Here is a 27,891-nt window from a genome sequence, read left to right on the forward strand (position 1 = left end):
TTCAAATATGGAAAATAAAACGTCTGTTTGATTCAGACGCACACTTCCTCTTAGCAACGTTGATGGTGGTTTGAAAACAGTTTTTAATGTTCTTATTTTGATTTTTCAAAGAAGTTTTAGTCTTGGTATGATATTTCTCATATGTTGCATATTCAATATATTTTTTTAAGAATGCATGAACACATTTCTCATTATCATCTTTTGAGGAAAATATGTTTGGTGACAGATTTTTTTGTCAGTTTGTAGCACCTGCTATCATATAAAGATGCTGCTTGCAATACACATTTGCCACTGACTTCTGTACATGTAAGCCAGTTCTAAGACGCGTATTTTGTTATCACACTTCAATCCAATTGGTTGATACAACACCATAGAAAAAGTCTAATGGGCACATGGTCAAATCGACATCTTGTCAGATTGACACCTATTTAAGGCACAAAAAAAATGTATGCTTGTTTAAATGCCTCCCAACTGCCCTATGTTTGATCACAATGCTAAAATATTTTATTGCCTTTCCAAAAAATTATTCAAGAATAAGCGTTGAGATCCTTCTTATGAATTCTAGTCACTTCGGCATTTGGTTAAATCTTTTTTCAAAATAAGGTGACTTTCTAAAAAGGTTTTTTGTGTTGAATATTTTTTTAATGTTAAGATACCAAAATGCTATTAAACTCAACAACAATAACATTTTGAATCTTCATTGTATTTACTCATACCAAGCTAAATACATTCTAACTCAGGGTTCTCACTAAGGTGAGTCCATGAGTGACTCATGAAAATCTGTATGGACTCACCATTTTCAAAACTGGTGAGTCCAAAGATACACCAAGATTGTAAAATTTTGTATAAACTGAAGACACATATCATTTTATAGCAAAAATTTGAAAAGTATCTGAATTTAATATCATTTAATTGCTCTATTAGGTCATGGAGACTAAAATAATAAAACATATTGCAATAAAATATCTTCTTCTTATTGTTGGACTCACCATGGCCAAAAATGACGAGTCCCTGGACTCGCCTTCTAAAATCCTTAGTCATACATAAATAACATATAATAATTAATCATCAAATCAATTTAAAACAATATTTCATTTAAAAAATCCTGAATTTTTATTTATGAAAACATATAAACATCTAAAAAACACCTAATAATTCATCAGGTTTTTGAATAAAAAAAAAGGATGCGAACGGACCCAGGGGGCGAACGTGTGGGGTGCGAATGTGTAGGGTGCGAACATGTATTGGGCGCGAACAGACCCGATACGGTACCACCTGTTATAGTCAATTCGGCACTTAGTCAAATAGGGACCTGGTTAATTCGGCACCTGAGGTAGTTATTTCGGCATCCACAATTAACATTGTGTTTTGCAAGTAAACTATTGAAGTCTCCGTTTTTCATGATATATTTAATATTTTTACTCAAGGTGTCAACATATATTTGTTGTGCATAACCGAAGTTCCAATGGAAACTTTGTCATAAACAATGGGGCCATAATACAATGTATCTGTTCCTATTGGAACTTATATCATAAAGGAACCTCTATTTCATGACAACTTCACATTACTAGTATACATGGGCTACAAGAATGGTGTCAACATTATTCATTTTATACAAGTAGACATAAGTTCATAAGTTTTTAAAGTGATAACCAATTAAAACATTATTAATTGAATATTGAGAAAACTTGAAACAGAAAGTTTTTAACAATGTACGAAATGAAACTCTGAAATTGTAAGTTTTGCCAAAAAATATATATATAAAAATCTGAAAAACTATTTTCAAATAGAAATGAAAGAAAATAGTAAATATAATATAAGTTGCCAGTTGTGAATTATCATATGCAGAAATGACTTTAAATAGGTGCCAATTTGACTAGATGCCGATTGGACTTTTTCTATAGGTGCCAAATTGACCAGGTGCCGATTTGACTTGTACCCCTTGACTATGAATCCAATTTACTCTGTATTATTCACTCAAATTTGCAATAAGATTGACGCATATTGAGTGTAAAACTTGTCAAACCATTGAAAATTATAAACATATCAACAAGCATGTGCAAATTACCAGATTTGTATGTGTAAAACAGGTTCAAACTCTAAAAAAACATGAAACTTTTCTGGATTTTGTTAACATGCAAAAAATAAAATACAATATAGATATACCCTATTTTATAATGGTTGGAGGCAGGAAACAGACATATATTTTTTGGGGGCCTTATGTCATTTCTGCATTTGGTATGTCAATTTGACACCTACTCACAGTAATAAAAATGTCTTATAAACAGTTCTTAAGTATTAACTGCATGTCTGTCTTGAGTTACTCATCATCTGGTTGTACAAAGAAGTTACTGACAGACACAGTAATTCTGATCATGAGCTGTGAAGTTTTCTGATAAAGAATTTGAACAGCCCTTGCATACTATGAACTTTCAACTTTTCAGGCCAGCATGGCCAACTTTGTGTTCTCTATTGCAGACTTTGCAAAAGGCATGTGATATCTGTATTTTTAAGTTTGTCAACCAGCTGCTGAATTTAACCTTGCTTTTCTTCTGTGGCAGTGTGATAATTTGTCCAAATTGGTTGCCATTTTTGTAATTCTGACATACAGACAGAGGAATACAACTCAAATTTCTGAAAAAAACTTTTAAATCTCTGCATAGGGTTATTTGCATGAGAAGGATTTTGCAATGGTGTAAATGGTGTAAGTTGGCAGACATGCTCCATTAATCATCCTTTGAACAATCAATAAGGAAAAAGAAATAGCCAATCTTACTAACTATGAGGATGAACCAAGAGTATTATTTTTGTTATGCTGATATTATATCAGATAAGGAACTTTCAATGCAATTTTTTAAACATGGAGTAAATTAATTGTTTATTTTTGTTTTCATATGTATCACTCTTATAGATCTCTCAGGCTGAGCAATCATGGCCGATGTTCTGACTTCAAAGCCAGGCTCTGGTCGAACAGGAAGTCCAACCAAGAGAGTAACCATGACAACACCACAGAGTCCCGGTAGACAGTCCATGACTCCTGGAAGTGGGAAACACACACCAACTGGCTCTGATTATATGAAACCAGTTGTAAGGAGTGCTGTAAGGAGATGGAAGAGGCTTCATGAGCAAAACATGATGGAAAAATTAGTAGGAATGAGAAATGAGAAGAAAAACAACACAAGAAGTTCAAGAGATGATGCTAGAAAAATGGCAAGGAAAATTCCAACAGAAATCTTAGCTAAACAGTGGTTAAATGACAATGAAGCTACATTAGAGGTCAGAGCATATCTTGTTGACAAAGTTCTCCCGACGTTGATTTTAGGTGTAGAAAAACTTTTGACTGAAGCTGACAAGAAAGGATTGACAGAAGAAAATGAAGAAGATCCTGACTTTAATCCAATTAATTTTCTGGCACAGTATTTACTGAGAAACAATCCAAAGTACAGTAATTTTTCAGAGGCATCTCCCTATGTTAGAGGGCTACGAGAAGTTGCTGATGAACTTAGAAAACAACTGTTCAACATAGAAGACAATAGGTATATATATATATTGATTGATTTTTAGTGTTTAATGCCATTTTCAGCACTTTTGGCTGTACATGTATATCATGGATGCCAGTTTTTATTGGTGGAGGTCTGGAGGAAGCCTGAGTACCCGGTTGGGAACCACAACTTTCAACAGGAAAACTGGCAATCCTTAAAAGACTTAAATTTAGTAATATTTGTAAGGACTGTACATGTTTGACATGTGTGGATGAAGGACATTTAAATTGCAAAGTTCATTATTTGTTGTATGTTTTCCTAAAATATCAAATCATATTACTTCTTTCATTACAAAATTGTACCTTCTGATATAAAGGTCCATATATAGCAGTAATAAAATTTACGAAGGAAAAGAACCAAATCCTAGTTATTAGTTTTGAAAGAAAGGTAATTCAAAGCAAAATGTACAACCTGTCATGCAAAATCTTGCATGTATCAGTATATTATAAGAGTTACTTTAACTGGTGTAAGAAATAACTTTTAACTTACACATAATGTTCCAATGATTTGTTTCTCTTGTCCCTATGACAAGAAGCTTGTAAAAATACTTTTCTCTGATATTTTCCAAGTCTCGCAAAGAACCTCTAGGCTTTATTACATACATGTAGGTTCATAGAATTTCATGAACCGTACAATACACATGTGCATAACTGTTTAATTACTTTTCTATTTAATAACCTATAGATTAGCCAGAATAAAAGCAGAAGCTAAGAGAAGAAGAGAAGAAAGGGAAAAATTAGAAGAAATTAAACAGAAAGAGAGAGAAAGAAGAGAAAATTGCTTTATGGATCAGTTTAGAGAATGGAATTCTCTTCCAGAAGGAAAAGTGGAGCTTTCTTTGGTATTTTATATTATAATTATTATTAAAATGGAAAGTAATAGTAGGTTAAATGATTAATATAATCTTAATGTTCAATGGCAAATATTATATGCATATTCAGCACTATTACATATTAATATGATATTAATATACCACATTCATTTTAATTATATTAGTATCTTAAAACCCCAAGTGATATGATTTATATGCAAGCAACGCATGTTTCTAAAGAGAACAACCAAAATCGTCTGAGGTCAACTTTGCTAGAGGAAGTTCAAAACTTAGTTTTATCTCAATTATCATAAATATTTCATTAACTGGAAATTTAAAATAAAATTTGTTTCATTAACTGGAATAATACATATCATTTAAATCATATCAATACCTTAGCACTAGCTTCTGGGCAAATATAGCCCAGTGGTAGTTAAGAAATGAGCTGCATTATTTTTTGATAATATTCATTAAGTATTTGGTTCACATTCACATCTATAAGTTCATAGTAGTTACAAAGTTATCTTATGTAGGAAAAATACCTGTATAACAGAATTAAAAAGTTAATAAAAAGTTGAAGGGGTATTGGAACAATGTAACAATGATTTTTATGGAAATAAATATCTAATTTTGAAATGTTTTAAACTCTTTCATTAACGTACTTAACTTTGGTCATGTGTTACTACAATAGACATGATGTCTACATTTCTTCTGTTACAATAATACTAGTACATCATTTGTTTGATTTATATGCAGAGGAAACATGCTTTTTTTTTAAATTTTTAACAGGTACATAATGCTTTAAGATCACAACAGATAACATGGTATTTTTGTTTATTTTTAACAGGTACAGAATGCTTTAAGATCCTTTTCTGAAATAGCAGAAGCAACATTCCCTGAAGAACTGAGAGATGCTGCTAAACTAAGTCGTAGTCTGGAGGCAACTGACGAAAGTGGGAAATGTCTCACTGTGAAAGATTTTGCCAAAGTATTTAACTTATATATATATATAGTTGTTGATAAAATATTTGCATCTGTGAAAAGATTAATATATGCAATATAGATATTCTTTAGAACCAGTTGCATGAATACACTTTTCAAGCAGTTCCAAATGAGAGATTTCAGTTCTGATCTTCTGGAAAGTTTTATTCAATCTTAAAGATCACAAATTTTGTCCTGTCTTGGACGAAGTTCTCAGAATGCGATACATAGGCAAAATATTATGGTGTCCACTCTTGTATGGTAATTTAGCCTGAAATAGTATGAAAAAGTATAATTTTAGTTGGATGTTTTTGTAAATATTTTTTCGATACAATTTAAAAAAGAGTAATATGAGAAACTTTGCTGTACGTGATTTGATGTTGTATTTTTGTATGCAAGTGTTATATTTCACACAAACATTTGTGTTTTTTAAATGAATTTATTCATCTTTGTTTTCAGTATCTGAGTGCTTTTGTTGAAGATTTAACCAGAGATTTATTTGATGAATTTATGAAGCATTTAGCCAAATGTGCTGTATCCTATAGAGCAGCTACACAAGAAGAAAACAGGAGAATAGCTCTGTCAAATCTATTCATTTCATGTGATCATAGTGGTGTAAGTTTTATTTTGCAACAATCTATATTCTTAAAGGATTGCTAGTTTCTGGCAGAAGTTCAGTGGTTCTCTCTGGGCACTCTAGCTTCCTCCACCAATAAAATCTGACCGCCATGAAAAAAACCAATAGTGCTGAAAGTGCATATAAACAGCAAAACAATCAATCTAAAAGGATATATATTTAACTGCTTCTTTAACCTTCACAATGTTATTGTTTATTTGTAAAAGAATAATTTAAAACCCCAATGGGAACCTTCTTCCTGTGTTTTGCTTGGTTTAGACAGAATTCTACAAAAATTTTTCTCCCTAATGGTCCTTGAAGAAAATCTGCTGGTCCTCACTATTATTTCTATTGCAAAATATCAAAATTGTGTTGGTCCTTTGCAAAATTTGGTGGCCACCTCTTTTTGAGAACTCAGGTTTAGATTTTTGTACAGGTTACTTTAAGTACTATTTTAGAACATAGTAAAAATATGAGCAAATTTTTTTTTTTTTTTATGCCCTCACTGTAGGCAACAGTGGCATTAAGCGTCACCCTTGACTGTCTGTCTTTCCGTTCATCTTTCTGTCCGTCCATCCCATTTTTGTTTCCGCACTCTACCTTAAGTTTAACTCATCCAAATTTTATGAAACTCATACACAATGCTAAGAACCAAAACATTCAGACAGAGTTGGAATTTGGGCATTGAGTCACTTATCATTCTAGAGTTATGCCTCTTTATGACTTGGAAAACTGCTATTTATTTTCATTTCCACACTCTAACTTAAGTTTCCCTCATCCAAATTTTATGAAACTCATACACAATGCTAAGAACCACAACATACAGAAGGAGTTTGAATTTGGGCAGTGAGTTATTCACTGTTCTAGAGTGATGCCTCTTTTTAACTTGAAAAATAGCTAAGCTTGAGTGGGGGCATTTGTTGTCCTCAGACACAATCTTCTTTTTATGGCCCCTGCTGTAGGCAATGGGGCATTAAGTGTTACCCTTGACTGTCCGTCTGTCTGTCCATCCATCCCATTTTCGTTTCCGCACTCTAACAAGTTTTACTCATCCAAATTTTATGAAACTCATGCACAATGCTAAGAACCAAAATTTGCAGACAGAGTTCCAATTTTGGCAGTGAGTCACTTATCATTCTAGAGTTATGCCCCTTTATAACTTGGAAAACTTCTATTTCTTTTTTTCTGCACTCTATTAAGTTTCCCTCATCCAAATTTAATGAAACTCATACACAATGCTAAGAACCACAACACACAGACAGAGTTCCAATTTGGGCAGTGAGTCATTTACTGTTCTAGAGTTCTTGCAAAATAGGAGAGCTTGCGGGGGCATTTGTGTCCTCACACACATTCTTCTTTTATTTTTTTGTATTTACATTTTGTATACTCTTTGTTGTTGGGGTGCTGTCTATTGTATAAAATGGCTTTGAAGATTTGAGTACCTTCTGTGTATATAAAATTAAGGAGATGTACTATGATTGCCATGATACAACTATTCACCAGAGCAAAATGACATGGAAGTAAACAAATAAAGTTATGGTTCTGCATTGAACAATGAGAAAAACCCATACTGTATAGTCAGCTATAAAAGGCCCCGACAAATATCAAAATGAGAAACAATTCAAATGAGAAAACCAACAGCCTGTTTTACGACAAAACAATAAACGAAAAACAAATACATAAAAAATGTGGCTGGGTTAAGTATATTGTGAGGTTGTTAAGTTTATTTCTTATTGGTGCTTGTCTCATATATGTCCTTTTATTAATGATTTAATCAATGACAAGGAAACCTTTTCTGTCAATATTTTAACTTAGGGTAGATGAAAATATTTTAATATTGGCAGTATAATTTTATTTAACTGTCCTTCCCTAATGATATATATGAAGATATGCTTTTTTTTTTGTCGTTGTTCTCTCCCTTTGTTAGTCTGTCTGTAATGAAAAGATCGGCAATGCAAAATCTCCTACATATTACACAGTAATAAAACAAAAAGTTAACAGAATTACATACATTAAAATTGCTATTTGTAAATATATATGGGGAAGATTGTCAGTGCAAAAACATTTTGACTGAAGTTTTCCATAACAAATCTTATTTTAACTTTCCTTTTTGAGTTTCACATGTATCAATATAATATTTACAGATTGGATTGTTGGACAGACACAGAATTTTGAGTTTGTTTGAGAATTTCTGGGATACAGTGAAAGATAACATAAAGATGCATGTGAGAAACCCTAGAAGATGTAAGAAATGTTTGCTTTTAAAGCCATAATTCAACAATTTCAGTTTTAGTGAAATTATATTGTAACAGGGTCGTATCTTGGATAAAGAAATAACTAACTCTGTTTATAGGGTTCGGATGATTTAATACCAGTAATAGAAAAATAAACTCTGAAATAACAATATCACAATCATAAATAACAGTTCTATTTTATAAAACACAAGTATCTTAAATTACACATTATCAGATTTTGTAATAGTAAAATACAATGCTCTATATTACTGTGTACTATACTACTAATTCAAGAATAAGTACATTCAGTAAATTGATGTCACATGTACTTTTAATTCTCATTGTGATACACTACACAAGATTGACACCCTTAATCATAAATATTGTACTATATAATGGTACAAAACTAAAGTTAAAACTGCACATATAACATTAAACTAATCGGAACATATTATATTATTTGTTTTTTACATACAATAACATTACAACAATCATCAAGTTGTAAATACTATTTTTATAAAGACTAATGAAGCCAATATATTAAATATGCTTAAAAACTGCATATTTAAAGGGAAATAATCCATAACGTTCTGTTTACAACATTACATAATTAAGAATAGATTGACTCATACCGCTTGTGGAGTGAGTTTTACTGGTAGTAAAGAGTAGGCACAGTTCACAAGTAATACTCTGTATATAACTACATCAATGGAGTCCTAAAACCAAAATGTAATCATGAACATTCGGACTCGTAAAATATTAAAATATACAATATCACAAAATAACTCAAGTTCATTCATAGTTATTCTTCTATCATTACAGTGTATAATATAAGTGTACTAATAAATATCAACATTAACACTTTTAATTATTTTGTTTAATATGCCGCCATTTATGAAATATCAATTATCTGTGTCAATAATCAAATAGCTACGCAAATTATCTTGTTCTATATTCTATCGTGGCAAATTAACGGTAGATAATAAAATATATGTAGCACGAAGCTAGATAAAATATTCTCGGGTACATCTATCATACTAATGTAATAACCAAACTTTACGTGGAGAACGAATTAAGTCATACAATAGAAACTTTGCTAAATTTAAATATTAATTATATTACGAAGAGATTAACTTACATCAATCAGGTAATATGTTGTGTCCACAGTGAATGAAAATGATAATGTACAGGTAATATAAATTCGGGACACACAATATCATGCAACTGTTATTTTCAAGTTCCCGTTCAAATCTACCTGGTCAATACAAAATATAAATTGACCGCGAAATCACAATGACCAATCAGATACGTAATTTTAACTAAGAACCTTTTGAATATTCATGAACTCAATATAAAAAGTAAAGTGTAGATTTGGAATCAAATTATAATATTCCTTTATCAAAATTCAAGAGTTAAACGTTTATAATAAATTAATTTGAAGAATGTTATAAAGATATTTTTAATGTTATTTAATAGGCGTAAAAATGACACTACTACAATATGAAAGTTGTTTTCATGAGAAAAAAATCTTGTATATAATTTTATGACATGATTTATCATGTTATATACAGACCTTTCACTTGTTTTTTTAAAGGTCTCATTTTTCACCGGAAGATATTGAAAATCAGTTAAATATTATGATTTCAAAAAGAAAAATTGCTTTGTAAAACTGCTCTATTAGAAGCAAAGGCAATTTAGGTTTGGCCCTTTCTAATTAAAAACATTTAACAAAGATAAAAACAAATAAAAAGGAAACCAGTCAAGCTATAACCCATTACCAGACACTTTTAATTTTGTGTTTTGGAATAACCTATTTTTGTCTCGCCTACGACGATAGTCATATATAGTATGCGAGACATAGGTATTACTATCTGGCGGCGGCGTAAACTACTTGTATAAAGCTTTATATTTCAGAAGGTAGAAGACCTGGATGCTTCATACCTTGTATGCAGATACCTTATGTTACGAAGTTTCTGTCTGTCATATGCCCATTGTCCTTGACCTCATTTTCATGGTTCAGTGACTGCTGGAAAAAAAAAATTTTTGTCATGTGAATTTCTCACTTATTATGAGTAATAGGGTAACTATATTTGATATATGGGTTCCTTGCAACATCTACATGTCCATCAGACAGGATTAACCTGACCTCGACATCAATTCATTGATCAGTGATCAAGGTTAACGTTACATGATTAGGTCCGTTTTTCAGATACTACAAGCAGCAGGTCAACTATATGTGGTGTATGGAATGATTGTAAGGGGTAAATGTCAGACTGGCAGGTTTCATCTGACCTTGACCTCATTTTCATGGTTCATTGGTCATTATAATTTTTTTGTGTTTTGGTCTGTATTTCAAGTACTGTGAGCAATAGGTCAACTATATTTGGTGTATGGAATGATTGTAAGGTGTACATATCTGTCTAGCTGGTGTCATCTGACCTAGCACCTTGACCTCATTTTAATGGTTCATTGGTCAATGTTAAGTTTTTGTGTTTTGGTCTGTTTTTCAAGTACTATAAGTAATAGGTCAACTATATTTGGTTTATGGGATGATTGTTAGGTGTACATGTCTGTCTAGCCGGTGTCAACTGACCTTGGCCTCATTTTCATGGTTCATTGAATTGGTTAATGTTAGGTTTTTGTGTTTTGGTCTGTTTTTCAAATATTTATAGCAATTGGTCAACTATAATTGGTGTATGGAATGATTGTAAGGTGTAAATGTCTGTCTAGAGAGGAGTTGATACAGTTTTACATTGTATTGTCATATTTGTGATTTTAAGATATGTTGTATGATGGTAGGGTTTGTGATAAATCACACAATAAAACATAGGTTACAACCCTTGTCTTCTTGAAGAATTAGGCTCAATATGTAGAATTTATTGATTGCCAATGTGTAACATTATTTATTCCTACTTTATATTTTACAGGGCTTGTGGTTGTAGTGGAATAAGCAGTTTATATATTTTCTTCTTTTATTTTACAGGGCCTGTGGTTGAAGTAGATGAAGTTGAAGACACTTATGACGATGATGAGGAAATTAAACCTGAACAGGAGACTGAACAGAAATCAGAGGTGCCTGCACCCTCAAAAGAGACAACAACAGTAGCAGAATCAACAGATGAAGGTATGTCATATTGGACTGGGAGACTTAATGACTAATATATTTGACGAGTGATCATTTATAATTCTCTTGGTGAAAACATTGTTACAAAGAAGTTTTCTTCATGATATTTTCAATACCATATCCTAGAGTGATGTTCCCTTTAAAAGTTAAGATTCTATGTTCAGTTTGTTGCTTAGTTACCTTTAATAACTGCCCAAAAGTACAAAACAAGTATTTAGAACCTTTAACTGCAAAACAATGTGACTGGGGCATAACAGAAACAAACTACCATATAACATGTTTTAAAATCCAACAACTTTTGCTCAATTGACAAAATAAGTAAACAATAAATTAAAAGATTTCACAATATTTTAGGATTGAACTTGACCTGCTCCAAAGAAACACCTATGTAATGAAAATATTATGAACATATTAAAATTGATTATTCCTTAGTACAGCAGAGTTCACACACATTTAAATGAATTGGTTATAAACACTGCAATATGAAGATTCCACACATTTAGTAGATTTAACTTTTCATTTAGAAACAATCTTGAAAGAAATTTCAGTTTAATTCTTTTTGAAAATTTTGTTTGCATGAAGTTTATGTTTTCTTTATTTCTGTTTACTTTTTTTGTATGTTGTTTATTTTGTTTTTGTTATTTATTATCATCATCAGTTAAAACTGAACAAAAACCACAAACTCCACCTCCTCAACAACAAGAAGTGCAGACTCCTCCTAAACAAGAGGAACAAAAACCCACAACACCTCCACCTCAAGAAAAACAGAAGACAGAAGAATCACTTAAACCTGAAGAAAGTAAGAGTGATGAAATTAAACCAACAGAAGAAGCAGAAAAACAGGAAGAAACTAAACCATCTGATGCCTCTGCAGAAGTGGCTAAACCTACCGACACTGAATCATCAAAGGCAGAAGAATCAAAACCTACAGAAGAGGAAGCATCAAAACCTACAGAAGAGGTTAAAGGTGAAGAATCAAAACCTACAGAAGAGGTTAAAGGTGAAGAATCAAAACCCACAGAAGAGGTTAAAGGAGAAGAACAAGCACCTGCTGAGCCTAAGACTGAGACTGAGAAGTCTGAAGTAAAACCAACACAGGAACAGGAATCTGTTAAAGAAGAACCTAAAACTGAAGACACCAAAGAGAAAGAACCGGAAAAGACAGAGGGAGAGAAAACTGAAGGAGATAGTTCAAAAACAGAAGAGGTTAAGTCTGATGACACAAAAGCTAGTGAAACAAGTGAAAATGTTCCAGAAGAAAAGAAGGAGGAGGAACCAAAAACAGACAATAATACAGATGTTAAAGAGGCATCTAATGTAGAAAAAACTGAGGAGGTTAAAACTTCATCTGAAGGTAATGAGTAAAAAAGCCCGATAGAAATTACACTTTCCAAATATTTTTTTTAATTTTTGCTTACAGAAAATGCCTATTTTACACAAATTGAAGAAAACGATTGTCCAAGGAAAAGACTTGAACTGCAAGATTAATTTTCCTGAAAAAAATTTGCATGAGTTCATTTACTGCATGTTTTTTCTTTTTGATTTAATTATTTTTGCATGAAGTTTTGTCATATTTTCAGTTGATAATATCCTTATTGTAAGTTATCAATGTATAATATGCTGTATGTACAAATGGAGTGTTATTTTATAAAGTTGCAACAATATTATTGCAATGCATTTCAAACTTATAAGATTAAAATATAGATTCATTTATAAGGTATACCGTCTAGATATAGATTCCAATACATGTTATTTACTCGATTTGTTGATTATATTCTGTATAGACATCAGTGTGAGTAGAGAACAGTCTAAAGAATCTATCCACTCAGAGACAACAAATCCATTAAGTAGTGTTAAGTTTGCTGAAGGAACCACCTTTGATAGGGAGAGAACTGGTAGGTATTATATACTCTTACATCAAAGTGGGTTTTTGTCTCGCCTGTACAACGAAAGTTGTGGAAAGCGAGACATAGGGATTGCTTTTCCGTCGACGGCGACTGTGTCAACAATTTTAAAGTTTACTGCTTAAGTTAGTTTGAAAGGAACTACTTGTGTAAATCAATAATATTTTGTATGAAGTTGCATTACTATCTGAACATATTAGTTTTACAACTATTTTGAGGCCCTATCCCCTAGGCCATGGTCCAGTGACTTTGAATTGATTAGCAATTTTAAATGTTAAGTTTTCTGCTTAAGTTAGTTTGATAGGAACTACTTGTGATAGATCAATGATATTTTGTATGAAGTTGCATTACTATCAATACTTATCAGTTTGACGACTATTTTGAGGCCCTGCCCCCTTGGCCATGGTCCAGTGAATTTTAATTAATTAGAAATTTTCACTGTTAAGTTTTCTGCTTAAGTTAGATTGATAGAAACTACTTGTGATAGATCAATGATATTTTGTATGAAGTTGCATTGATATCAGTACATATCAGTTTGATGACTAATTTGAGGCCTTGTCCCCTAGGTCATGGTCCAGTGACTTTCAAATAATTAACAATTTTCAATGTTAATTTTCTGCTTTAGTTAGTTTGATAGGAACTACTTACAATTGACAACAATATATTCTATAAAGTTACATTGCTGTCTGTAAATCTCAGTTTGTCAACCATTTGAAGGCCCTACCTACTAGTTGGTCCAGCGACTTTGAATTAATTAGCAATATTGCTGTCCATCAGATTTTCTTTTTCTGAATTTTATGCCGACAGGCTAGACATATCTCTGTGTCAACAGTTTATTTTTTGTTTAATCTTTAATATCAAATTGCATTGAAATGTAGTATTGCTGAATGTTCTCTGACATGGGATGATTACACTGAAATATTTTTTTGTTTATGGTATTGGGTAAGGTATGGGGGTGTCTGGTGGAGGAGAGAGATGTGGTTTGACACAATGGTGCATGAAAGCAAATCCAATAATATTAGACTAAGATTCACTCTTCAGAAAGAAATGTATTAGTCCTATAACTTCTTACTTCTGCAAAAAATAATACATGAAATAATTTTCTTAATACATTCTTGATGTCAAATTTGATTTTTTATTTTAACTTTTGAACCTGACTCATTTTGCTTTTATTTAAGGTTGTTGAAAGTTCACTCAGATGCAAATTGTCAAAAAAACCCAATCATGTCCTCCTTTCCTTGTTTATGACTACTTTTGTATATCTTGAGATTTTACCATGACATTAAGTCTAACATGATAGATGCCACTAGTGGAACAGGAATTGCTTACCTTTTTATAGAACCTGAATTCACCCACATAGTTTTTGGTTGGATTCATGTTTCTCATTCTTTTTGTTTCAGTGAACTGTTGTTTGTATTTTGTCTTTTTTATGCCATTATGTTGTCTGTCTTTCATCAACTTAATGTTTTTTGTTACCCCTTTTGGTATTGGCTTACAATTTGGATAAATTGTTAATCCTGAAGTCTACTGAATGACTTGTTCTACTGACAGTACATACTTAACCTTCTTGGTTTAGAAAGTATTGCTAAGATTTAATTATAAATACATGTGTAGATTTATTCTCCTCAGTAAAAACAATAATGAAAGCATAAAAACTTCCAAATGTTGTTTTTTTTGTATAGTTACTTGATAATTTTATGAGTATTTTCATGTTTAAATTTTGCAGTAATGACAGCACGTAGTCAACAATCAGGAACATCAGCATTTGATGAGAATGTACTGAATGTATCACAGTTTGTACAGCTAACAGAAACATTCCTGTGTAAAGATGAGAAACCAAAACAAGAGGCCTTTGTTATGTTGGCCAAGTTTATCAAAGAAGGATATGAAGAGACAGAAGAAGAAAAGATGGACCGACTTATTAAGGTACAAAGTTAATTCAAACTGTTGTGAAATTGCAGAAAAAAATGTTGTCACTTAGGACCTTTTGTCATCATTCTGTATCCTTGATTAAATATTTCACAATTTCGTTTCATCTAAGTCCACTCAGTGAATTTCCCAATCCAAACCAAAGTTAGCAGGACAAAGTTTTTGGAGTGTTTTAGAAGGCTCTTTTTACACTTTGATTGGATAAAAAAAATATTGCATTAGACAATTTTTTGTTTGGATTTGTTGGTTTTCAATTTTTTAGCACTGATTTTATCTAATGCCTGGTCAATCTTTCAAAACATCTTTTGAATGATAATTTTGAGTAACCCCTGTATGATGATTGTGATACACTCCACCATGACTCTGGAAGTGAAACCTATCCATATGAGGAATCAGTACTGCAAATAGTAACTTTAAGTAAAATATGAATATATTTCTTCCTATCTGAGGTCAATATGTCTGTACATTTTATTTTTAGGCTCGTAAAGAGGCATTGTCATCTCAGAGAAAACATATGATGGATCAGCTGTTTGAGAAATGGGATAATGATGGATCAGGATTCCTGGATCTGGAGGATGTGGAAGGCATTATGGTTAGATATAAAGATGGACAGGAAAATGAGGCCATCAATAAGGGTTTGTATATTTATCAAAATTTGATATAAAGTTTCCATGAGGCAACTTATTTCATGAGTATTTGTAATTGTTTTATAAGTATAAAAGAAAATGCACATTCTATTCTTGAATTTTGTATATCAAAATTGAATTGATGTTTTACAATATGTTACAGAATAAAACAAGAAAACACATGCACACACTAACTTATATGTACACAAGATGTCTTCTATATAAGTTTGTTTTCTTTTGTCAATAAATGAATATTTAATCTGTTTTTCCACTGACCTCATGCAACATGATCTGTTTATTTTAGCAATAGTGCCAGAAACAAAAGAAAATAAACAATCAAATTTATGTAAGAATGATGTAAAAAAATGTTGTTTTTAGAAAATAGAAAGGAATGGGTTTATTATTATTCACCTAGATGTTGTGTTTAGGATCTATAGATTTTAGCCATTTTTTTTTACACATTTTTTTATACCCCCACACATTACATTCACCTTGTATGTCCAATTGTTCTCCTGTTTATTCATTTGTCCAACAAATATTTCTGTCACACTTTTCACAATCCCGTTGAACAGAACGACTTCATTTTTTGTCAGCAGGGTGTCAGTGATGTGTTGTAAAATATGAGCACTTTTAGGATCTGTAAGACACATACTTTCTGATTGTACTTTGAATATTTCAATGTTAAATGAACTTGAATTTTTCATTAAACATTTCTCCAGTACGACCAAACTGAATGACTTCATATTTGGTCAGCAGCTTGGTAGTGATGAGTTGTTAAGTTTGGGCCCATTAAGGGGATTTGTTCCTACTTTTACCGAATTATTTTGAATCACAAGTGGGGGAATTTTTAGCATGACAACTTGTGAAGTCTTTTTGTACTTACACAGTTCTTAATGATTCTTTAGGACTTGTAAAAGTTTGAAGAAAAAAGGCTTTTAGGTTATTTGCTTTGGTGATTGTCCGCTATGATAAAAATAAACACATAAATATAATTTTTTTTAAATATTATCATAAAATTCAATATATGTGCTAGTAACTGAATAGAACCTAAAATAATTTCTTTACAAAACAAATCTATGCATTGAACTATATTTTCTATCATACATAAAAATGACATGATTTCTTCTTTTTATTCTTTTATATGTTACTTGTACTACTATCTCTTTATTTAAATGTTATGTTATTTCTTCTTTTCGACTGTTTGTACAAGGATTTTAAAAAAGTAGGTATTTTTAACATCATCAAAACATTTTTATACGTTGTGTATAAATAAGGGTCTTTTTTCAATTATATTTTTGTAAGTGGTGGCAGAGTAGGTAGTAAATTGTGTAATATATCAAAATTGGTATAAAGTATTAGGTATAATTTGCCTTCAGTATATCTAAATGTAAATGTTATGTAATAGAAGCTATTAAAACTTAAAGTTAAATTACAAATGATTGTTAGGAATCACCTCTTCTAACAGAAAAAAATATGTATTCATGACAGAATGAACAGTGTGGAAAATATATTATTCAAAGGAGAAATAATATTGTATACTTATAAAAATCTTTCTAGAATATATGTTAGTCTATCCTTTGTTTGTTAAAAAAATGCGTTTGTTTCTCTGACTGGCTGTCATTTTGTACTCAGTATATTATAAATATTATTCATAATAAGCTCTCTTTTGCCTTACAGCTAAAACAAGGTTAAAGAAGACCACTAAATATGCACAGGACAACCGACTCAGTAAGAGAGAATTCAGAACATTTGTTCAGGCCGTAACAGATGAAATTTCTGGTGCTGATTCATTTGATTATTATATAGATTTCTTAACCAATAGTGTGGAGGTAAGAGTTATGTGCCCTTATATAAGTTTAAGAAAGAGGCTGTTGGAGAGGAAATTTCTGGTGCTGATTCATTTGATTATTATATAGATTTCCTAACCAATAGTGTGGAGGTAAGAGTTATGTTGAGATAAGAGTTATACACCCTTATCAAAATGTGCGGGAGATAAAATTTATAATATTAGATCGTTTGAATTTTGTTTTCAATATACAGTGTTAGAATTGATTCTGACCAGGAGGAATCATAGAATATCCAGTCTTGTATCCTTGTCTTAGATTGGTTTTTTCTCTCATGTTCAACATTTAAATGAATAAAAAAACATGGCAAAATTGTTGGAAATGGAGTAAATATGACTTGACAATAAGAAACATATTTTGACCCTTGTTGCCCAGGCTAATTATGATGATGAATACATTCTGATACAATGTGAGCATACATTTGAAATGGACTTTTGAATAAAAATTAGTTGTATTTTGACACTAACTTTTAATTTTACAGAGAACCTATGCTGAGAGAATTAGAGGAGAGGCAAGAAAGAAATGGTTACAACAGGTTGTCAGTGCTGCAGAGACAAGTGGGGCCAGTATGGAACCAGTTTATAAGAGTGTCTTCCAGGCTTTATATAAGGTAGGTTAATGCAATCACTGTTACCTTGTTTCAATTGTTGTTGACAGAGAAGTTAAAGTGCAATTGGTCTTTAATATCAAGTACTTCTAAATCATATTAATTCTGAAAGTTTTGAAAGATTTCTGTAAAGTTTTGACTGTGAAATATTTCAAATATTATAGATATTCAAGAGATATGTATTTTACACAAACACAGAAAAGTGACCATTCTATGACATCATCATTGATTTCATTTTGATCGTTGTTGCTTTTACCCAAATTTCATGGTTCACTGAACATGGAAATGGGATAGTGCTAGCGGGACCTGGTGTCCTATGGATGCATATTCTTTTTACTTATTTGAAATATAGTACAGAGTCCATCTTTCCTAAATGTAGAGGTATTGAACTAGGTGTCTGTTATTGTCAGATTAAATTATTTCTAAATTTTCAGGACTCTGAAGCCCATGGAAATGGTAAGAAGATTAGTTCTAATATTGCTATGTTGGAGCGAAATCGTTTTGATCAGGAACGAGGGGAAGTTTGTCTCCGATATGTGGCTGCAACTATTGATGATGCCGACTTCCTTCTCGGTAAAATACTCTACAAAGACATGAAAGGAATAAGGTAAGATGTTTATACTTAAGATGGCTAGATTGTTTATTAGTAAGATATAAAAAAAAAGATCCTTCAATATTTTTTTTAAGATCATTTCAAGAGATTTATATACTTTTCAATTTTAGACTTATTTTTGTGCAACTTTCTAAGCACTTAAAATTGCTTTCATTTCTGAGTAAACAAAAATCATATTCTGTAGCCTTTATACCGTTTGTAAACCCTTTAAGGTGGTACATAACACTGCAGGGAGATAACTCTGTAAAAATCAGCTGAACGTTTCAATCACGTTCTATTGTTAAGGAAATATTAAGCTTCTCAATGATCAAAATTAGTGTTTGTCAAACTGCTATATATCCAATGAAATTTTTCCAATAAAGTGTGTGGTTCAAGTTTTTTGAAAATTTTATATTTTTGTCAAAGGGTCAAAGTAAGTATTTTTTCAAAATTTTATGAAAATTAAACGAGCCAAATTAATATAAGTCGAGGTGTTTGGTACCACCTTAAAATCAGATTTGATTAAATTTAACCATACTTAACCACATCCCTTTTCATAAACAAAAATGTATAAAATCATTGCTTTGAGATATGACAGGGGGATGGATTTATGGTATTCATGTAAAGCCCATCCAAATTAAGCAGAATCTATCAAAACCTTTTTTTATGAATGTTTGGTGTGTATTTCCCTCTGTGGTATAAATTCAAGTTTGATGCTTATTGTTTTGTTTTTATCATTCTGACGATTATTGGGAACAATCAGTTTTATTTTTGTAAACATCGTAGTTTATTAGTATTATAACAATGTTTTATAAAAAAAACAAAGATTTATTTCATTTAAAATATTGAGACAAATCCTTCATTGAATCCAAAAACATTTTTGAAAAGGGAGATAATTTACTTACAGTTTTGCATCTGTTGAACGAGGCCAACCAATACATGTACCCAGAGTGGCAAACCATGGTAATGTACAGTTCTGGAATCCATACAGACTACCAGAGGTAATTATATCTCCTTCAAAATTGTATCATTATACGAAAATTTGTGATCTTAAAAATATAGTGAAATGGTAATTTCCATTTTAAATATTTGTTTATTACTGTGAAAATGGTTGATTAGTGTAAGCTGAGCATGTCAATAATAATTCAGTCATTCAATCTTTTTGCAGCTCTAAAAAATAATTTTATTTGCTATGGTTTTAATAACATTGACAATACCAATTTTAATGCACAAGATGTGCATTTTAACAATTAGTTCTACTGTATATTTAGGGTGAAAGTGAGCAAAGACTTTTTTTATTTATAAAAATACTATTCTCACATTTGCATATAATCTTTTATAAGATTTCTCTATTTTAACAATCAAACCATATTTTATATTACTTAGGACCGAGAGGGATCCTTTATTGTAGTACCATTAAAGGACAAGAGAAAGAGAGTGTTTGGATTAATTGGAGTAGACACACTAAACGACAGACATTCCAAGACTATTTTTATCACTCATGAAATACAGTACTTCCAGGTAATGTAAAATGAATACACCGTTTTCGTGACATTCATGTTTGACTAAAACCAAAAGCTTCAAAGTTATGAGTAAATAAAAATTTTCACTGTGTTAAGTTTAAAACACACTTCAATAATCCAAGAGAAAGCCATATTGCAGGACAAATATGTAGTTCATTATAACACTATCTAGTTTCTTATTGGTTGTTAAGACAATTGAAAAATGTTTACTTCTTCTGTTAATATTTTTATTTAAAACCTATGTGCCTGATTTGAAATTTTGTCCCTCCCTATACCATTAAATAAGCATATAGGGATGAATCCAGGATGTTTGAAAGGGGGTGTAATCCCAGAAAAAGGAATAAATACAGTGGATAGAAGCAAGGCGAGAATTTTTGGGACAATTTTAAAGTAAAATATATCAACTAAATTGTGACAAACATGAGAATTGGGTTTTTATTTGGCAATTATAGGTTGGATGTATGCCTTCTATAAATTCATTATCTAAATTTCTACCTGCAGTCAATAAGATAACACTATAACATAGAATCATTTTTAGCTCATGTTTATATTTTTCTTCATGAATGAAAAAGAAATGGGGTATTTGTCAATAAGAAGGCAATCAAACGGCATAAAATCAAAAGACATTTTTTATTAATGAGTCTGTGAATAAGTGCTGGAGGGCGGTATTATATTTTAATGCGAACTGATGATAAAGTAATAAAGGATATTGCTTGATGTTAATTAAGATTAGGCCTACAGTTTTTGATAAGGTATACAATTTGTTCTTGCAGGGTGTGGCAAAGGCCTTCAGCATAGCATACCATCACATTGACATGAGAAAGAAACTCTTACGTATCACAGAAAGTGCTGTATCGTGGATTCATCGTAGAAATCCACATGTTCATGAGATATCCACCTACATGGTGGAACCAGATGGTAAAGAGAAACAGGACTATGTTCTCAGGAAGATGATGAACACGGATGCTAAAGGCAATGTTCAGAACTTAATAAATCCACCCAGACTTGAAAGGAAGGATAATCTGTTTAGGTTTGTTATTGGTCAGATATTTGGTTAGTCTATATGTAGGATGTCTATCTTTTGGTGTTATAGATTTGGTGTCATTTTCACATGGCCTAGGTCATTATATTTGTTAATTTTATCACTGGCTTATGCTGAGATTAAAATTCAAATATTTCGGCCCAGGCCATGTGAAAATTTACAACAAATCTATGGCTTGCATGAATTATTTCTGAAATAGAACTACCCAAATCAGTTTCAGTTTCTCCCTTAAGTAACCATCTAACAAAAATAATGTTACCTCAAAGTAATTTTAACAATTGTTTTAAGTGATGTAAACACCAAAAAATGTCAGTACAGCCTACAGATTTTTCACTGTTAAATTTTTTCAGATCCTTAAAAATTTTTTTATCAAAAAGAAAAATTATCAGATTCTGATTTTGATCTCCATTGAACTTTTCTACTTCATAACAAATAGACATGGGATTATTATTCCAATATGATCAGCATTCTCTTCATGAAAGTTATAATTTTCTAACTGTAACATTATTTTATACTTCAGGGACTACTTGTTCAAGACAGTAGACACATCAGAGAGTATATCAGCTGATGCTTATGGTGAAAGACACTTGGCATTCCCTCTTCGTGACGATAATGGCAAAGCTATAGCCGTAGTAGACATCAGTATTGGAGAGACTAAGATATTACCAACACATGAAAACAAAGAAGTTCAAAGAATGTTACGTCTTCTTCAGCAAGCTCATAAGGAGATTACAAGAGAATTTGCTGGCGATGATAAAAATATAGTGCTAGGTAGGTCACATGTCACTTTAGAGTCCAGTTTAGTGCCTTTAAACTACGGTATTGATAACTTGTTTATTTGGTACGAGAGTTTGTAAAATATTTCATCTTAATTATTTATTAGATAAAACAAGATAAAATTATGTACACAAGACAGAATCCATTGATCAGACAGTACACCTAATGCACTTTTATATACAATGTATAGTCACCATAGTAAGAAATCTCTGATCAACATAATTTTAGTGAAATTGTTTCTTTACAAATATTGCAAAATTGTTTGGTCACATGTATATTAAGGAAGAAATATTTTATGATCCCATATCATCTACAGGACTCTATAAAACATATGATTTTTTGAAAACAGCTGTTTATGGGTTCACATCATTCACTGTTTAGCATTGGCAGAGAAGTCTTTTAAAATAGCTTGGACATAGGGATTATTAGAGTACATAAAAAATAAAATTTGTACAAAGATTTTTTTTCTTCGATCTTGCAGAAGCTGAAAGGGATGATGAGAACAGAATGGATATAATGTTTGACAGACTTATGTTGATGGAACTTCGTGAAAATGTTTCTAAGATTGATGCTAAAGCCTTCGCTGAACTGAGAAGTTATAATGACCCGCCAAAGATTGTAGTCAAAATAGTGAAGGCTGTTAGTGCAATATTCTTCCTTGAAAAAGTACAGAATGGGGAACTGGATGATTGGACAAACCTCAGAACAGTAAGTCAGTTTTAAATAATCATTTACACAGAAACTGTGCAGTAAATGGCTTTGGGAAATTTTTAAGATATAAACAAATCACAGATTTCCTTACTTGATGAATTCAACTTAACCAAATATATAGTAAAATAAAGAGGAGCAACTGCATTAAATGTTGGGTTACATGAATTCTTTTCAACTTTATTGCAACTGAAAACAGAGCTAGGGCCAGAATTTTATGCTAAAAACTGCAAAGTTCTACAGCATTTTATTTTGAAGAATATGGATTTTTATAGTGAGTCAGCCTTCTTTTATTGTCTGATTGCCTTTGAATATAGTGTTTTACATGTTGATTTTGTAAAATGACATACACATATTTTTAAATTTTTTTTGCAGTACATGAACAATGACCTGTTACAAAAGATAGCACAATATGATCCTACAGCTGCTGAAGATCATCAACTTATACCTCCAGAAAAAATTGAAGTTCATCTCAAAGGTGAATTCTCTTTTTCATATGTTGTCTATAAAAAGATGAGAAATATTGAAATGTTACTATGAATACATAGTGATAATTATTGATAGCAACAATTCTAGACAGTTTCAGAAAAAGTGGGACAAGGCAAGGCATAAGAAAGTGGATGACAAATGAGAACAGATGTACAATCAATAAACAATGATACAAAAGAACAGTTATGTAAACAAATCATATCACTGATACTGTTAGATTTGGAATTATGAATAATTAAAACAAGAAATGCTATCATGTGCTTTGGGTGGGTTAGCCTATGGGGCTGTGATACTTGTTTAAATCATCTTGATCTCATTTTATGATGCACTTTTTTTTACATTTTATAAACAAAGATACAGGAAAGTTGTAACAGTAAAATATTCATGGATGAAAGATTGGTATCCATATCAAACTAACATTATGGTTATATTAATGATAATGTATCTTAATTCTTTGTTTCTCCCTACCCACACTAAAATATCGTCCAACATTTATCAATGAATTTAAGGTACATGCTTTTCATGAAGTTTGCAGAAGAGATCGAAACATGACAGAAGTCATTTTTTTTTAAGTTTAGGGCTGTTCCATTTAAGAATACATGATACCCAGGAAAAGCACTTTCAAAATAGAGTAACCACCTAAAGAGAAAATTTTGAATCTCGCATACATTTTCACTGTACTGGCCCCACCTATTGTTGAGATTTCAAAGTGCCTTCCCTGGCCCCCAGGTATGCGTTTTATGGAACAGCCCTTATTAAGTCAACTAAGCTTACAGCCTGGTCATTTTAGTGACTTGGAGTTTATTATGGTAAGAATTCCTTAATAGCATTTTCCATTGCAACTTTTTTTTTTATTTCAGATGTTCCCCATGGAGAGGTGTCAAAGTTTGGATCAGTACCTGCACAACACATGTATAACTGGGTGTTTGTGTGTATCTCTCTCATAGAACACACACTGAAAATGAGAGAAAATGATAACAGTAGTGTTCTTAAATAAAGTGTACAGATGGATATAATAAAGAAGTTGTATAAGAATGAGTTACCTCACTGGAATGTAATCAGATAAGGGAGATAATTAAGTTATTCATACAATATGTTTGAAGTTATGCAAAACACAGAGTACCTTCTTTTACATGACTTTATCAAATTTTATGATATTGCATAAGAAAAACATTTCTTCAAAGAAAGGGTGTTCCTTATTTATTTAAACAAATAATCATACATTTTCAATTTATGTTTGTATTAAGATATCAGTTCTTTTGTCTTGATATACGAAACATTATTTGTTCTGCTTGAAACAAGATGTAGATTTTCTACATAAATTTGAAAATGAAGAGTTAATTTATTTTTTGTTATATATATTTTTTTTTATTAAAGTGATATTCATTGGAATATATGCTATAAGAATTTTTCATTCCATACTGCCATAATTATAATGGACAGGGTTTCTGAATGGAGTGATTGACTGACACTGTAGTAATTTATCTGTCATGTGACTTCTAGTGTGTATTCAATTGCATTGTCTGTGATATTTTATATGTGATTCCAGTTGTACATTTTTTTTACTTTTATAAGTTACACTTACAGCATTTTACCTGTAATTGATTTTATACCACTGTTGGAAAAATATATTCATTAATCAGATTTTATTTTTTTTAAATTTGGGCTAATAATTCTATAGATTATATTTTTATCAGCTATTTAAATATATCTTGATGAATTTCATTGTTATAATATGAACAATTTTTTTCTTTAAAAGTTGAAATTTCTATGGTTATGCACAGAAGTTGGCCAAAATATACGTCAAGCATTCCAACCATAAATGACCTTATGGTTATAAGTGAAAAATAAAACTGCCATATTCCTTAACAATGTCGTAAGAACAATTGAATGCCTTAAATAGTCTGCCAAATATAATTCATTATTATATGTTTATTGTTGAATGTTGAAGTATCAGATTTTATTAAACATAAAAAAAACAACTTATTTGTTCTGTTTTATATTTTACACATGAAATGTATTTCCTTACTGATTTATACAGCACATAACAACTTGATAATAGTGTTTAAAACTGTAATATTCAAGACCATCATGATGATAATTTGATAAAGATAGATTCTACCACTGCATCGAGTGTGATAGGATATTTATCCACTCGAGACAGTTAAATTTTCAAATTTAGAACGCGAGAATGGATAAATATCGTATTACACGAGATTTGGAGGTGGAATCTGTTTCTCTAATGATTTTCAAACAATACGCAGGCAAATTTATTCCTTCTTTTGGAATGATCTGCAAAAAGATGTGTTCTTTCTATGTGACGTCATCAGGCACGGTCGCCTTTTTTCATGCCGTCACAATAGGAAATTCAGAGGAAAGCAAGAAAATTCGATGTCATAATCGGATTTTAACCAATGAAGAACTGAGATCAAACAAACCACACGTTGATTAAATTTTTTTTATACAATGGGTGTAGAAAGGGATAAATTGACGAAGAACTAGAGAAATAAGAATTCCACACCTATCAGAGGTGAATCAGTGGATTTTTAATGGAAGGATGATGCCAAAATCATGGAAAACAGATACTGATATTTTTTCTGCATATATTTATGCTTTCAAAATATATGTGAAACGTAAAGCATTATCTACCCTAAGAAGGTTATAAGCAAATTTTAGAAATCTGAAATCAAGGACAAAACTTTTAGGACTCTGCATGAGGTTGATGAGCAATCATGCCAAATATAAGACTTGGTTAAAAATTGTAAGTTCTAGGCCAAATCAGTTTGCATCAGATGAATATCAGTTTATTTATACCAAGTGTGACCTAGTAAATGCAGGACCTCAACATTGATAGTGGATTTCCATTACTAAAGAGGCATTATTCACCCAAGTTTGTTAAAAGCTGAACATTTGTTTCAAAAGATGTTTTCTAGGATAAGAATTTTATTTTTCGTCTATATCCAGCTGCTAACTAAGGTTTTTACTTTGAACTAATGATTTCAAAATTTATAGATATTTAATTTTCCAAAAGAATGTTCCCCATGAAAGTGTGGATTGGGTTACAGAATAGAGAATATTTAGAGAGTATTTACCATTCAAAATATATAGAAAAGCAAACTTTTCCCCAAATTTAAGTCTTTGATGGTACCTTGGTATTTTACCTTGTATTCTCCACATTCGAAGGGGTCATCTTCTCTCGATGAGTTATTATTCATCCATAGGTAAAACGTAGGTATAATTCAAAGGATGTTACCCAGAAACAACATGTTAATGTTTTTCCTATAACTGAGTCAGTTCAACTGATGGTGGGCTAACAGTCCAATTGAGTACTTTCCACCCAGCAGCATGTGCTTCAATACTGGCATGATTGAAATGATTCATTTGACTTAAAATTACAAGTTCATTTATTATGTAATCGTGCTAAACTTTTGATTTTGAACATTCCTGGTGAAGGTTTCTACATAATATGTATAATGTGTATAGGTATCTGTATCTTGTTTTCTTTACTTGGTTTGAACACTGCTTTATAGCCAGTGCTTCGAAACTTAATATGATTTAAAGAAATCATTTTGAATGTAAATTTCCAGTTCATAAATCATGTAATTGTACTAAAACTCAAGGTTGCAACTCCCTCAGGCAAAGCTAATGTAGGATGGCCTTGACAATTTTGGTTCAGACTTTATGGTTGTCATGTTCTCAACCAATCATAATTCTGGCTTTCCAAACTTATGGTTCTTGCATTCCTGATGAATGCTAATAGCATGTCATACACAGCAAAAAGGCAATCTATGTTAATCTAAATCTAGTTGTATTCATAACTAATGTGACCTTGACCTGTCTGTGAATTTAAAAGAGAAAATAACAACCATATTGTTCAATTTTATTTAATATACACAATTGCTTCAAAACAGCAATTTGTAGTGGATGAAGAACATGATAGAATACCAAAATACTGCATTTGCTTTAGATAAAAACCTGTTATATAAAAGTCATTTCGAATTTCTTCATAAATCATTTTATGACAATTATTGGATTTGAAACAGTAGAAATAACAGCAACTCCGGCAAACGTTTTGGTTCCATGAACGTGGACGGGATCGGCATCTCTCACTATGCATGCATATCTTGTGCTAATATTAAGTCAAGCATCAAGTGGAATATGGAACTCGAAAACAAAACTGAATTAAACATCCACATTTTCACATAGGGTTTGAGAATGTTGCATATGTCTAGGTGGGACTAGAGGTTCGGCCTGTGCACGGTGACAAATATTATTTCAACTACTAGTATCCTGTTGTCTTTTGGGGGAATAGTTTAACTAAACTATAGTCTTCAGGATTATGAGACAGACAACAGATTTAACACATTACCGGTAAAACGTACCGTCACTAAACAGATTTGTTGGTCAAATTGGTTGTACCAACTTTTTATATCCTTACTTTCAGGATCGCGGATATATAAAACATGACCTCTCTCTGAAATACATAATTAGGTGATTGGACGTTATTAAGTTACTTAAAAACGAATAAATTCTATTTTTAAC

At 31.4% G+C, this 27,891-nt stretch overlaps 1 protein-coding gene across 5 annotated transcripts; it reads left to right on the forward strand.

Annotated features, from left to right (window-relative positions):
* The first annotated feature begins 24 nt into the window (after positions 1-24).
* LOC127710563 (EF-hand calcium-binding domain-containing protein 5-like) lies at positions 25-25,331 on the forward strand. 5 transcript variants are annotated; one of them, XM_052216498.1, is made up of 23 exons: positions 25-125; positions 2,912-3,536; positions 4,227-4,383; positions 5,201-5,341; positions 5,794-5,949; positions 8,095-8,194; positions 11,168-11,308; positions 11,967-12,301; positions 12,335-12,662; positions 13,093-13,203; positions 14,939-15,138; positions 15,620-15,776; positions 16,072-16,113; positions 17,445-17,596; positions 18,093-18,221; positions 18,653-18,825; positions 19,718-19,811; positions 20,197-20,331; positions 21,107-21,363; positions 21,896-22,146; positions 22,634-22,860; positions 23,236-23,338; positions 24,210-25,331. In XM_052216498.1, the coding sequence occupies exons 2-23, from the start codon at positions 2,932-2,934 to the stop codon at positions 24,344-24,346; spliced, it is 4,131 nt and encodes a 1,376-aa protein (XP_052072458.1). In that variant the 5' UTR covers positions 25-125; positions 2,912-2,931; the 3' UTR covers positions 24,347-25,331. The 5 variants fall into 5 exon arrangements, with proteins under 5 accessions (XP_052072458.1, XP_052072461.1, XP_052072456.1 ...); XM_052216501.1 differs by having other exon boundaries at positions 11,967-12,268; XM_052216496.1 differs by having other exon boundaries at positions 11,967-12,662.
* Positions 25,332-27,891: the final 2,560 nt, after the last annotated feature.

This window comes from Mytilus californianus, unplaced genomic scaffold (genome assembly GCF_021869535.1).
Source record: "Mytilus californianus isolate M0D057914Y unplaced genomic scaffold, xbMytCali1.0.p SCAF_8, whole genome shotgun sequence".
Classification (NCBI taxonomy): domain Eukaryota; kingdom Metazoa; phylum Mollusca; class Bivalvia; order Mytilida; family Mytilidae; genus Mytilus; species Mytilus californianus.

Coding starts and splice junctions, on each gene's coding strand:
- LOC127710563 (XM_052216496.1), top strand. CDS start 2,932: ATGGCCGATGTTCTGACTTCAAAGCCAGGCTCTGGTCGAACAGGAAGT. Junction 8,195..11,167: donor TGTGAGAAACCCTAGAAGAT/GTAAGAAATGTT, acceptor TTTATTTTACAG/GGCCTGTGGTTGAAGTAGAT. Junction 16,114..17,444: donor AAATAAACAATCAAATTTAT/GTAAGAATGATG, acceptor TTTGCCTTACAG/CTAAAACAAGGTTAAAGAAG.